At 38.3% G+C, this 14931-nt stretch overlaps 1 protein-coding gene across 2 annotated transcripts in view; it reads right to left on the bottom strand.

The window, feature by feature from the left end:
* The window catches only part of STK31 (serine/threonine kinase 31), an 85482-nt gene that overhangs the window by 35444 nt on the left and 35107 nt on the right, over positions 1 to 14931 (bottom strand). For both annotated transcript variants that reach the window (XM_027539336.1, XM_027539337.1), the window contains exons 11-13: positions 13348 to 13470; positions 2331 to 2510; positions 695 to 811 (exon numbers count right to left, since the gene is read on the bottom strand). In XM_027539336.1, the coding sequence (XP_027395137.1) occupies positions 695 to 811; positions 2331 to 2510; positions 13348 to 13470 (420 nt within the window). The remainder of the gene's footprint in view (positions 1 to 694; positions 812 to 2330; positions 2511 to 13347; positions 13471 to 14931) is intronic.

Raw genomic sequence — 14931 nt, 5'->3', positions numbered from 1 at the left:
ACCATGTCTAAAATCAAGCCTCACAGAACCATCTAAAATAAGGACAACTTTACAGTTGACAGTGGGGAAATACAGTATTTTTTTGCATGTATTTTTTAAATGTCACTCTGTATAGAATTACAAAGGGAAAAGAGAAACAAGCAAAATAAAGAACATAACCAACCAAAATAAAGAACATAACCAAAATAAAGAACATAACCAATTTAGTAAGCAACCTAAAAAGCTGGTCCCAGCGAGCAGTATTAACATTACAAAATACACTAATTTTTGGCTTTATACAGCAATAGAGAATATATACAGTACAGAAAGACAGCTACTAATTAATCTTGCGTATTCACTTCCAAAAGGTCTCTCAGATTTTATTTCAAGCTTTTATAAACTCTGAAGAGTCTTATCTTATGGTTACTGGGTATGACAGACTTAAGAATTAAGTGCTATTGAAATCCGATAGAATCAGATTAATCTAAGAGTTGTTTTCCTAGAATTAAATATGAGATTTTTTTTTCCTTGATGTGAAATATCCTACTAAAATGAAAATATCACCCTGTGGAAGAATAAGACTTCTCATTGTGTTTGGATTAGAACTTGGCAGTATTAGTATATCAGACAGGCTTTTACAAGGAAAGCTAAGTCTAACTAGTAAAAAAAAAAAAAAACAAAACAACACTTTGCTTTAAGGAATACCAGTACTCACAATCAGAGATATCTCCAGCTCCTTGCAGACACCTGACTCAGTGTTCTCCAGGATTTCATCAATATTATCAATTGTGTCATCAGAAATCAGTGATTTTTCCACAGACAGATCAAAGGCCTCATTTGTAAAAATAAAAACATGAAGTATCTCATTTAATTATTTCAATTAGTATTATATTCTTACACTTGGAGCAGAGAATTAGCCTATGTATTGCATAATGTGGGGGAAATAAACGTAAGAAATATAAAGTACTACCTTCAGAAACCTTATGCACGGGGAAAAAAAAAAGGTACACACACCTCACACACTTAAAGAAAATACAGATTTTGTTAAAGTAAGTAGTGGTTAAGAGAGATGAGAGGACAATACAGAGGAAAAGTATGAGAAAAAAACAGGGACAAGACCAAGATGTTTTGAGGGAATAATAAAAGAGACTGTCCAACTGGTAAAGAACCTTGACTGCTCAGGTGGCAAGTTCAAATTGGACAGACAGTAGGTAAACAAAACCAGCCTTTATACAAAGGAATGGGTATGATTATACCTGATATTTAATGATGACTCACTAGAATTGAGGAATCTAAAGAATAAAAGTTAAAAATTAAACTCTGATAGTTTTCATCTCATTAGGAAAACTAAGGTAATTCCTATCAGGAAACAGACTTTATAATAAGGTATAAAATAGAATAAAATCATGGGTCAAAATTATAATGTAGAACATAAAGGTCATAAGCAGTCACTCTGATTTCAGAGGTTCAGATTTGTGATTACGGAGGTCTAGATTTGGGAAATAGCAATGGAAATGAAAGATAACAGACAACCTAAACAGAGGATGATTCTGAAACAAACGAAGACAAAGAAATAACTTAGTTACGTTAATGTATCCATAACAAAGCATCAAAAAAGAATTCTAGAAGTAGCTTATATGTGGAAACCAATCACACAGAGAGATAAATGATACCATAGGTGTCTTTGTCCTTGCTCAGGAGGTTGCAAACAGACAGAAGAACAAAGAATCAGTAACAAAATTGGGCAAAAATTCAGTTAGGGTTCTGAGTACATTATACAAACCACATGTCTCAAAGCCTTTTATAAAATTATGTAGTGTTTTTACAATAATAAATAAGAACTAAAAAAATTATGACATCTTTTCTAATATTTAATAACCAAGACTAATATTTCCCATTTTAGATATCTTTAAGATATTTAAAATAACTAAAACCTGAATGACTTAAACACTGCCAAACATTTTAATCATGACTAGTTAGCCAACTAATGCTAAAACACATGTATCTTTCTAAAAAAGAAACCAAAATGAGGAAAGCTGTATCTTCTAAAGCACATACCATTACCTCTACACTATAGCTGTAAAATAAACACTTCACTTGTAATAAACTCCAGATATTATCTTACACCTGTAGCTTGACTGAAGCTGTTTTCATATACGTCCTAAACAGAGAATGTAAATAGGTAAATCCCTCACTCTTCTATCCCAGCATTCTCATTCTTATTTTTGTCTCTTTTTTCTCTCTCCTCCACCCTCCCTTGCTTTCAGAAAGAAGTAAATTACATGTGGAAAATTTAAAAACATATATTCCCTGGTTTATGCCACATCACCAGGCAACAGAACTCCTGTTACCTTTAAAGTATTCTGGAACCATGCTATAAGACGTTGTATACAAGTCTCTGTTTCACTTCTAACACTGGTGAACTCCTCTCTTTTATTACACCTCCAGTCATTAAATTTCTCCAGTATTTCTTCAGAGTTAATTCCTTCTTTGGCCTGTCCATATACTGCTTCTAAAGAGGCTGACAAATCCTGCAGAAAGATACTTCTGTTTATTAAAGTTAATTAACTTTATATTAAGAGTAAAGCACCATATTAGAATCTGAGAGACAGTGAAGTAATATATTGAATCCCTATCTTGGAGAAGTTTATAAATAAAACTTTGAATATCTAGACATAAAAGCATAAAACTACCTAGGAGGTGATTATTTGGATTATAATAGTAAAAGTTCATTAAATGAATTAAGGTTATAAACAGAAGGCTTTATAGTCTTAGGCTTTTAATTGAGTAGAAAGTATCCTCTTTTCTCTGACTTTACATAAGAATCTATTTTGTCCTGACATGGAAGTTTCTAAGGGCTGCTACTGCTGCTGCTAAGTCACTTTAGTCGTGTCTGACTCTGTGCGACCCCAGAGACGGCAGCCCACGAGGCTCCCCTGTCCCTGGGATTCTCCAGGCAAGAACACTGGAGTGGGTTGCCATTTCCTTCTCCAATGCATGAAAGTGAAAAGTGAAAAGTGAAAGTGAAGTCGCTCAGTCCTGTCCGACTCTTAGCGACCCCATGGACTGCGGCCCACTGGGCTCCTCCATCCATGGGATTTTCCAGGCAAGAGTGCTGGAGTGGGGTGCCATTGCCTTCTCCGTTCTAAGGGCTACTGCTAAGTAAAAATAAACATACCAAATTGTACAAATAATTCTAATTAAGGAAAGACATTAAGCATATATATCTAGACAGCATATTAAAAAGCAGAGACATCACTTTGACAACAAAGGTCCATATAGTTTTGATCTTCCCAGTAGTCATGTATGGATGTGAGAGCTGGACAATAAAAAAAGCTGAGCACTGAAGAACTGATGCTTTCAAACTATAGTGTTGAAGACTCTTGAGTGTCCCTTGGATGCAAAGAGATCAAACAGTTAATCCTAAAAGAAATCAACCCTGAACATTCACTGAAGGACTGATGCTCAAGCTGAAGCTCCAATACTCTGGCCACCTGACATGAAGAGCCAACTCACTGGAAATGACCCTGATGCTGGGAAAGACTGAAGGCAGGAGAAGGGGGCACCAGAGGATGAAGTGATTGGATGGTATTATCGACACGAATTTGAGCCAACTCTGGGAAATAGTGAAGGACAAGGAAGACTGGCATGCTGCAATCCATAGGGTCGCAAAGAGTTAGACACGACTGAGCTACTGAACAAGAACATACATTAAAAAGCATTTTTAGAAAGGACTAGAAGAGACAAGATAGCTTGATGGCTCCCTCCAGGACTGAGACCTGAGAAACATCACAGAAACAAGAGGAAAACTTAATAGATCCCAGAAATTTTTCACAAAACTGAAAAACCCTTGGAAAGAAAGAAGATGGTTGGTATTTAGCACTGAATGAATACAATCACTGCAAGTAGGAGACAGCCTGTACCACAGCAGAGAATCATCTTGGGAAAAAAGAATTTTCTTCATATGTTCTTCTCCCTTCCTCACACTGGGCAAGAAAGCAGCAGCACAAGCAAGAGGCAATGAGTTTATACAAGTACAGTATGGAAAACTAGAGGAGGCAAAAACAGACAATCAGGATAGAAGAGATGGCCAAGCATTCTTCCCCTTCCCCTGAATACCCAGCAGCATTTACACCTAAGGGTAGCAGCCCCTGGAAAAGAGGAAAGGCTGAGGGAGAGGGACTGAGAGGTCCTCTGAAGAATAAAATTATCTAGAACAGAAGCCAATAGGAAGCAGTTGAGCCCAGACTGTGTTATGGTCTTCTTGACAGACCGGAACCTGGGGACAGGAGTCGACGAAAAGGTGGCGAAGAAAAGAAGTACGCGGGGGACCCAAGTCTCTAGTGGGACAAGGGTGCTTTATTTATGGCAGTGTGTGCTTATATATTGTAATACAAGGAAGCTTTAGGTAAATAATAAGGTTAAGTAAAAAACACCAAAACCAGACGCATAATAACAGTAACTAGGGGAATAACAATCATCACAGGGCCAGAAGACAATCCATGTATTGGAAATAGGAACATGACTAAGTAGTTTTACAGAAAAGCAAAAGGTTACTGAAAGGAATCCATGTATGTGTTCTGCCTCATGACCTCAGTCCTGAGAGCTGCGTGCAGCTCTGCTCATTCCTGTTTTCCAGGAACTGATAAGGAACAGAGGGCCCTTGAGAAACAGAAAACAACATATAGGGTTCCTTAAAATTAAATGTTCCCTGACAAGACTGCAACCCTGTAAGTTCTGAGAAGCAAGCCTATCCTATTCCCTAAATCCTCCTGAAGTCTCCAAAAGTATGCGCCAACCTTTCACTCTTCCAAGGTCCCTCTTCCACACTAACACATATGCACAGAACAGCACACCAAGATAGTTGATAATTCCTCAAGAGAATATGGAGTCCTGAGGAGAAGTACAGGGGAGGATGAAATGTGGCAATAACACAGGCACTCTGAAAGAAATATAACAAACTAAGCCATCTTATTGATATTTCTCCTGGTAATCTTGATTCCAGGTTGTGCTTCTTCCAGCCCAGCATTTCTCATGATGTACTCTGCAAAGAAGTTAAATAAACAGGGTGACAATATACAGCCTTGATGTACTCCTTTTCCTATTTGGAACCAGGCTGTTGTTCCATGTCCAGTTCTAACTGTTGCTTCCTGACGTGCATACAGATTTCTCAAGAGGCAGGTCAGGTGGTCTGGTATTCCCATCTCTTTCAGAATTTCCCACAGTTTATTGTGATCCACACAGTCAAAGGCTTTGGCATAGTCAATAAAGCAGAAATAGATGTTCCTCTGGAACTCTCTTGCTTTTTCCACGATCCAGCGGATGTTGGCAATTTGGTCTCTGGTTCCTCTGCCTTTTCTAAAACCAGCTTGAACATCTGGAAGTTCACGCTTCACGTATTACTGAAGCCTGGCTTGGAGAATTTTGAGCATTACTTTACTAGCGTGTGAGATGAGTGCATGTGTGGTAGTTTGAGTATTCTTTGGCATTGCCTTTCTTTGGGATTGGAATGAAAACTGACCTTTTCCAGTCCTGTGGCCACTGCTGACTTTTCCAAATTTGCTGGCATATTGAGTGCAGCACTTTCACAGCATCTTTCAGGATTTGGAATAGCTCAACTGGAATTCCATCACCTCCACGAGCTTTGTTCATAATGATGCTTTCTAAGGCCCACTTGACTTCACATTCCAGGATGTCTGGCTTTACATGAGTGATCACACCATTGTGATTATCTGGGTCGTGAAGATCTTTTTTGTATAGTTCTTCTGTGTATTCTTGCCACCTCTTCTTAATATCTTCTGCTTCTGTTAGATCCATACCATTTCTGTCCTTTATCGAGCCCATCTTTGCATGAAATGTTCCCTTGGTATCTCTAATTTTCATGAAGAGATCTCTAGTCTTTCCCATTCTGTTGTTTTATTTCTTTGCATTGATCACTGAGGAAGGCTTTCTTATCTCTCCTTGCTATTCTTTGGAACTCTGCATTCATATGCATATATTTTTCCTTTTCTCCTTTGCTTTTCGCTTCTCTTCTTTTCACAGCTATTTGTAAGGCCTCCTCAGACAGCCATTTGCTTTTTTGCATTTCTTTTCCATGGGGATGCTCTTGATCCCTGTCTCCTGTACAATGTCACGAACCTCTATCCACAGTTCATCAGGCACTCTATCAGATCTAGTCCCTTAAATCTATTTCTCACTTCCACTGTATAATCATAAGGGATTTGATTTAGGTCATACCTGAATAGTCTAGTGGTTTTCCCTACTTTCTTCAATTTAAGTCTGAATTTGGCAATAAAGAGTCAGATATGCAGCTGACACCACCCTTATGGCAGAAAGTGAAGAGGAACAAAAAAGCCTCTTGATGAAAGTGAAAGAGGAGAGTGAAAAAGTTGGCTTAAAGCTCAACATTCAGAAAACGAAGATCATGGCATCTGGTCCCATCACTTCATGGCAAATAGATGGGTTAACAGTGGAAACAGTGTCAGACTTTATGTTTTTGGGCTCCAAAATCACTGCAGATGCTGACTGCAGCCATGAAATTAAAAGACACTTACTCCTTGGAAGGAAAGTTATGACCAACCTAGGTCAGTTCAGTTGCTCAGTCCTGTCTGACTCTGCGACCCCATGAATCACAGCACGCCAGGCCTCCCTGTCCATCACTAACTCCCGGAGTTCACTCAGGCTCACGTCCATTGGGTCAGTGATACCATCCAGCCATCTCATCCTCTGTCATCCCCTTCTCCTCCTGCCCCCAATCCCTCCCAGCATCAGAGTCTTTTCCAATGAGTCAACTCTTCGATGAGGTGGCCAAAGTACTGGAGTTTCAGCTTTAGCATCATTCCTTCCAAAGAAATCCCAGGGCTGATCTCCTTCAGAATGGACTGGTTGGATCTCCTTGCAGGCCAAGGGACTCTCAAGAGTCTTCTCTAACACCACAGTTCAAAAGCATCAATTCTTTGGCACCAACCTAGATAGTATATTAAAATGCAGAGACATTACTTTGCCAGCAAAGGTCTATCTAGTCAAGGCTATGGTTTTTCCAGTAGTCATGTATGGATGTGAGAGTTGGACTATAAAGAAGGCTGAGCGCCAAAAAATTGATGCTTTTGAACTGTGGTGTTGGAGAAGACTCTTGAGAGTCCCTTGGCCTGCAAGGAGATCCACCAAGCCATTCTAAAGGAGATCAGTCCTCGGTGTTCATTGGAAGGACTGATGCTAAAACTGCAACTCCAATACTTTGGCCACCTCATGCGAAGAGCTGACTCATTGGAAAAGACGCTGATGCTGGGAGTGATTGGGGATAGGAGGAGAAGGGGACGACAGAGGATGAGATGAGAGGATGAGCATCACCGACTCAACAGACCTGAGTTTGAGTAAACCTCGGAAGTTGGTGATGGACACGGATGCCTGGCGTGCTGCGATTCATGGGGTCGCAAAGATTCTGACATGACTGAGCGACTGAACTGAACTGAAGCCACCTTACAAAAAGGAAGCAAAATCAATGGCCCAGATAATAGTAAGAACTCAAAATACGCATAACAAATCTTCTCAAAAATAGAAAAAATATTGGAAACATAAAGCAAAACCAAGTAATTATAAATAATAAACAACTGAAATTATTAAGCATGAAGAAATAATTTTTGAAATAAAGAACACAATGGTTTGGTTAAACGGCAGAATACAGCAAAGAATCAATTAGTGACTACTGATTAGGAGAAAAATGCGACTCATATCAACAACTGCAGAAGTAAGAAAACAATGGATTATTATTGTCAAAAGTCTTAAAGAGAAAATGGCCTTTGCATCTAAGATATTTTATAGCTCATTAAATAACTGTTGAAAGGAGTTTAAATGTAAGCAGTGGCTTAAATATTTGAATTGTTTAAATATGATATCCTGAGACATTTAATAACTTACAAAGTCAACCGCTCAAACCCTGCTTGAAAGGACTCTCAGAGAAAGTACTCTAAAATACAGAGTGAACCAAAAGATATCCAACAATTTATGAAGAGTAAGAAAATAACTCAACTCTACAAAGTTTGATACTTGAGTTTTCATATATGATACCTGTAACAATCTGTGAGTAAAATCGTAGACAACAATTGTGATTGTTTGGTTAGCTGGTATTTGGGAGAGAAATACAGACAGACAAGACCCACCAGAGGCAAGTGAGAATGTTCTAAGGTATGAAGGGAAGAGAGAAGAAAAGGAGAAAAAAAAAATCATGATAAACAGAAACACAAAAGTTATCACAGAAATAAGTTCTAATAAAATAGTAATTATATATAAATCAATTAAGTTACCCATTAAAAGACAGATTTAAATGTTTGATTCTTTTAAAAAATGATCCACTGGAGTGTTGTCTAACAGAGACATATAAAATAAATGGAAGAAAAAAAGAAACTATGTATAAGGCAAATATTAACTAGAAAGACAAGTAGGATAAGAATTTTAAAAGGTGGGGGGTGATTTGGGAGAATGGCATTAAAACATGTATAATATCATATAAGAAACGAATCACCCGTCCAGGTTTGATGCAGGATACAGGAAGCTTGGGGCTGGTGCACTGGGATGACCCAGAGGGGATGGTATGAGGAGGGAGGTGGGAGGGGGGTTCAGGATGGGGAGCATGTGTACACCCGTGGCGGATTCATGTTGATGTATGGTAGAACCGATACAATATTGTAAAGTAAAAATAATAATAATAAAAATTTATTTTTAAATAAAATAAAAGGAAACAAAAATAAAACTTTTATCCCAAAACACCTTAAGGGAAAACTACTATTACCTAATAGTTTAAAAATACATAGTTTAAAATACATAACAATCATGAATTCATTAACACTTAACAATAAGCTCTGAAATATTTTGAAAAATTAAAGAAAACTAGAATATATATTAACTAGAAAATATAAAAAAATCTCAAAACTTACAAAATGATCAGATAAAAAACTAAGCAAAGATACAGAAGATTAAAGCTTCAGATCACAGCTTAAGCCGTAGATCAGAAACTGCACACAAAAAACCTAGAATATATTTTTTCTGAATTTATACAGTCATGAAACATTATCTATTGTAGGCCACAAAAGAAGCCTCAATAAATGCTAATGAAATCAAATATCGTGACATTTCACTTCTTTGACCTTCATTATAAAAGTATAAGTTATATTACTTAAGTACTTGAAGAAAATAAATAAAAATCTAACTATTTTTCAGCAAAATGAACAGAAATTTAAGAATAATCTGGTGACAAAAGGGAAGAATAGAAAGGGAGACAAACCAGATTTGGCAAAAAGTCTTTTAAGATTAAATTTTAAAAAGAAGTTTTAAAATGATCTTGGTTGCCAATCCTTTAACTCTGTACCAGTTAATGAGAAGAAATAAACTATTACAGAGTAAAGCTGCACTGTTGCTGCTGCTAAGTCCCTTCAGTTGTGTCCCATTCTGTGCGACCACAGAGACGGCAGCCCACCAGGCTCCCCCATCCCTGGGATTCTCCAGGCAACAACACTGGAGTGGGTTGCCATTTCCTTCTCCAATGCATTAAAGCGAAAAGTGAAAGTGAAGTTGCTCAGTCATGTCCGACTCTTAGCGACCCCATGGACTGCAGCCCACCAGGCTCCTCCATCCATGGGATTTTCCAGGCAAGAGTACTGGACTGGGGTGCCACTGCGTTCTCCAGAATCGTGTCTAAGGCCAGTCAATTTTCCCCATGCCATTTTGCTGGTAGCATCTGTTTTGCTATTCCCCTTAGAGCATCTCTGGTATAGTAAACAAACCTCTGTTGGTTATAGTAAACACAGTTTACCCAATCAACATTTTTATTACTGGTGGACCACCAGAATAATACCTACTCGAACCCTGCTGCTATTTGGTTTCTAGCTTTGGATTCATTAGGAATACCTACAGGGACCCCAATAAAATAAATATATATGGATCAAATGACCCACCTGGGGCAAGAGTGTTCCTTTTGGCTCTATGGTTAGTCTGCTTAAGAGATGGATCCGAGTGTCGAAATGCCAGGGTGAAAAGGATAGCCAATTTAACTAGGGTGCAAATTCCACTCCAATTGGCTGGTAGAGTCTCAAGCAATGGTCCTCCACAACACCAGATGTCTTCCCAGGCCATAGTTAATGCAGAATGGTTGTTCATTTCTCAAAGGACTGGCCTTCACTGCCCCCGGACACATTCCCCAAGAATGCTAACTGTTCCCCCCACCTAGAAAGGCACGAGGTATAGTTCACATTATGGAATGGGGGTTTGACAGTCCTTGGGGGTTATGCCTAGGACGCTTCACAGTCATGAACATTAGACAGGTGAATTCTTACATCACTGTCCTTTTCTACGCAAATCTTATTTCACCATTCTGGAATAACCTATACTATTTATTCAATTCTATTTAAGAAAATGTTTCAAATAATGGCTCCAATGGTTCCTGAACCATACACAATAACAGGAAAACTACATATTAATCAAATTGCCAACATCCGCTGGATTATATAAAAAGCTAGAGAATTCCAGAAAAACATATATTTCTGCTTCAATGACTAAGCTAAAGCCTTTTGACTGTGCAGATCACAATAAACTGTGGAAAATTATCTTACAGAGATGGGAATACCAGACCACCTTACCTGCCTCCTGGGAAACATGTATGCAGGAGGTCAAGAAGCAATAGAACAGCATATGGAACTGTTCCAAATTGGGAAAGGAGTACATCAAGGCTGTATATTGGCACTCTGCTTATTTAATTTATATGCAGAGTACATCATGAGAAATGCTGGATGAAGCACAAATTGGAATCAAGATTCCTGGGAGAAATACCAGTAACCTCAGATATGCAGAAGATACCATCCTCATGGTAGAAAGCAAAGAAGAATTAAAGAGCCTCTTGATGAAGGTGAAAGAAGTAAAAAAGCTGGCTTAAAACTCAAAATTCAAAAAACTAAGATCATGGCATCCAGTCCCATCACTTCATGCATGGCAAACAGATGGGGATACAATGGAACAGTGACAAACTTTATTTTCTTGGGCTCCAAAATCACTACAGATGGTGACTGTAGTCATGAAATTAAAAGACGCTTGCTCCTTGGAAGAAAAGCTACAACAAACCTAAACAGCATATTAAATAGCAGAGACATTACTTTGCCAACAAAGGTCAGGTCCATATAGTCAAAGCTATGGTTTTTTCAGTAGCAATGTACAGATATGAGAGCTGGACAATAAAAAAGGCTGAGCACTGAAGAATCGATGCCTTTGAACTGTGGTGCTGGAGAAGACTCAATCTTGAATTGAGTCTCCCTTGGACAGCAAGGAGACCAAAACAGTCAATCCTAAAAGAAATTGGTCCTGAATATTCATTCGAAGGACTGATGTGGAAGCTGAAGCTCCAATACTTTGGCCACGTGATGCAAAGAGACAACTCATTGGAAAAGACCCTGATGCTAGGAAAGCCTGAAGGCAGGAGGAGAAGGGGATGACAGAGGATGAGATGGCTGGATGGCATCACTGACCTAATGGGACATGAGTTTGAGCAAACTCCAGGAGACAGTGAAGGAAAGGGAAGCCTGGCATGCTGGAATCCATGAGGTCGCAGAGTCAGACACGACTGAGTGACTGAACAACACCATCTTCAACCAGGTGGACAGAAAGACACAAGTGCTCGGATGTCCCTTAATAACCTTTTATCCAATTTTACAGCAAGCTTATCCCCTCCCTACAGTCCACAACAAGATAGCTAGTATTCAGCTTGGTATTAAAGATACTGTCAAAAGCAGTAAAAATTCAAAGATACATAAAATGTAGAAGAGGGTTATTCTGTTCAAATGATATAATCACATAGAAAGTTCAAAGAGTATCAACTGACAAAAACTAAAAAAGAGTTCAGCAGAGTTGCCAGAAAAACATCAATATATAAAAATCATTAGTATCCCTCTATACCATCAAAAGAACAAGGGAATTGAAAGATAGCATTCACAAAAGGAACCAAAAGTGTAAACATCTTGGAGTTAAATCAAGAAAATGCATGAGGACTTAGAGAAAAATTTTAAAAAACATTAAAAGATATAAAAGATCTCAATAAACAGAAAGAAATACTATGCTAATAGGTGGAATGATAACATGGTCGTGCTCATTCACTCCAAATTAGTCATTTCTGAAATGGTAGGATTTGACTGAAGATAAGGTTCCACAGAAAGTGAAGAGGAACTAAAAAGTCTCTTGATGAAAGTGAAAGAGGAGAGTGAAAACGTTGGCTTAAAGCTCAACATTCAGAAAACGAAGATCATGGCATCTGGTCCCATCACTTCATGGCAAATAGATGGGGAAACAGTGGAAACAGTGTCGGACTTTATGTTTTTGGGCTCCAAAATCACTGAAGATGGTGATCGCAGCCATGAAATTAAAAGATGCTTACTCCTTGGAAGGAAAGTTATGACCAACCTAGATAGCATATTGAAAAGCAGAGACATTACTTTGCCAACAAAGGTCCGTTTAGTCAAGGCTATGGTTTTTCCTGTGATCATGTATGGATGTGAGAGTTGGACTGTGAAGAAGGCTGAGCGCCGAAGAACTGATGCTTTTGAACTGTGGTGTTGGAGAAGACTCTTGAGAGTCCCTTGGACTGCAAGGCAATCCAACCAGTCCATTCTGAAGGAGATCAGTCCTGGGTGTTCTTTGGAAGGAATGATGCTAAAGCTGAAACTCCAGTACTTTGGGCACCTCATGCGAAGAGTTAACTCATTGGAAAAGACCCTGATGCTGGGAGGGATTGGGTGCAGGAGGAGAAGGGGATGTCAGAGGATGAGATGGCTGGATGGCATCACTGACTCGATGGACGTGAGTCTGAGTGAACTCCAGGAGTTGGTGATGGACAGGGAGGCCTGGCATGCTGCGACTCATGGGGTCGCAGAGTCGGACATGACTGAGCGACTGAACTGAACTGACTGAAGGTTCCACAATATCTTATGAGCTACTGTACTCTATCTACAGATCTTAGAAGCCATTATCACTCAAGGATCAAGATCCCTCTCTGACATAAAGGCTTTATTAGATTTTCTGCTAGAAAAATGGCTAACCTGCTTGCTACTGCTCCTGTCTCTGTGAGTTTTCCCAATGAATGCTGCTCTAACAAGCCTTAGATGCCTGACTATTTACCTTGTTTGCAGGATACATACATACATATATATAAAAACATATTAAATATATCAATATAAAATTTTAACATCATTAAAAAGAAACTAGGATTCATCAAAGAAAAGAAAAAGTTCTGTAGCCATCAGTACTGTCTTAAGTCTAAAGACAAATGCTAATTTCAGCTCTCAAATGGTAAACATATTTTAATATATATTTAATATCTTTTAAAATTCCAACCTGCAACGTTTTTAAGCGTTTATTAAGAGATAACTCATCAACTTCCAGAATAAAAACTTCTACTGCCATGTACAGCTTCTGTTGTACTTCATTTCTTTCAGCAATCAAAATATTCCCTTCATTCTGAAGGAAGGAAAAAGGGAATAACCATCATTAATATATCAGGTGTTTTTACACACTGAACTATATGAAAAGAACTGATCTCTTAAAATTAGCAAAATTTAACATTACATTCTCCAACATAATAATATTTAAGACAAACCCCTCTCTTCTTAGATCACCAAACTGACAAAGTTTCTTTCCCTTAATTAGAAATAAGATTTAAATTCCACAATTCTGCTCTGTTAATCTTTACTTTTCCGAAACAATAAAATTTTACTTAAGAAAATTATATAAGTGTCTCTGACTAATTACATACTGCCTCCTTCCTACTCCCACTCCATGCTTAATTCCTTCATCTATTTATCTTTCAAGATTTAGTTAATCTCCAGCAGGATAAAACTTCCAATTCCCCCAAAAAGCTATGCCTGGAAACAGATATGAGAGATATCCAAGAACCTTATGCATTAGCTCTATTATAGTTCTTAATAAACTATATTAAAACCACCTATTTATATATTTGTCCTATACCCGAAGTAGAGAGAGGAATAGGATGTTTTAAATTTGTGTCTCTACTACTTGTAACAGAGGTACATACACTTAAAAGTCCAAATTTTAGAATATTCTTTTTTGTGTAAGCTGCAACCCACTCCAGTATTCCTACCTAGAAAAATCCCATGGACTGAGGAGCCTGGTAGGCTACAGTCCATGGAGTCACAAAGAGTCAGACACGACCGAGCAATTTCACTTCACTTCAACCAGACCGTTATATAACTAATTATGAAGACAAAAGAAAAGACTCTATTTCATCCAAAGTACACATGGCGGGCTTTTCTGGTGGTTCAGTGGTAAAGAATCAGTCTGTCAATGCAGGAGATGTGGATTCGATCTGGGAAGCATGCCACGGAGCAGGTAAGCCCATGTGCACAACTACTGACCCTGTTCTCTACAGCCCAGGAAGCACAACGACTAAAGCCCTGGTGCTCTATATAGCCTGTGCTCCTCAACAAGAGAAGCCACGCAATAAGAAGCCCACGCATCACAACTAGAGAGTAGCCCCCGTGTGCCAGAACTGGAGAAAAGTCTGTGTAGCAATGAAGACCCAGCACAGGCAAAAATAAATACACAAATAAAAAATGTTTTAAAAAGTACACATGGCAATCAAGTTAAAGAACTGTGCAAAATATATAAATGAAAATAACAATCTTAAGATGCAAATTAAATACAACAAGGGAAATAAAAAGACAACTTTATCTGAGGGACAATTATGCCTCTATCCTTAATAATCTACAGTAATCTACTCTTCAATCTGTCAAATGAACTTTAGGGCAATAAAGCCCAAAAGTAAGTCCTGAAATGTCAGCAGTAGTAGAGACAAATTGTTTTAAAAAAATCACATTTGTCCTACTAGAATACCAAATCTGACAGACATATAAGACCTTTTTCCCTCCGTGTCCTGAATCACTTTGCTGCTGCTGCTGCTAA

Source organism: Bos indicus x Bos taurus, chromosome 4 (genome assembly GCF_003369695.1).
Source record: "Bos indicus x Bos taurus breed Angus x Brahman F1 hybrid chromosome 4, Bos_hybrid_MaternalHap_v2.0, whole genome shotgun sequence".
Lineage (NCBI taxonomy): Eukaryota > Metazoa > Chordata > Mammalia > Artiodactyla > Bovidae > Bos > Bos indicus x Bos taurus.
Note: the sequence above shows the minus strand (reverse complement) of the source record. Positions and strands in the feature narration are given on the sequence as shown.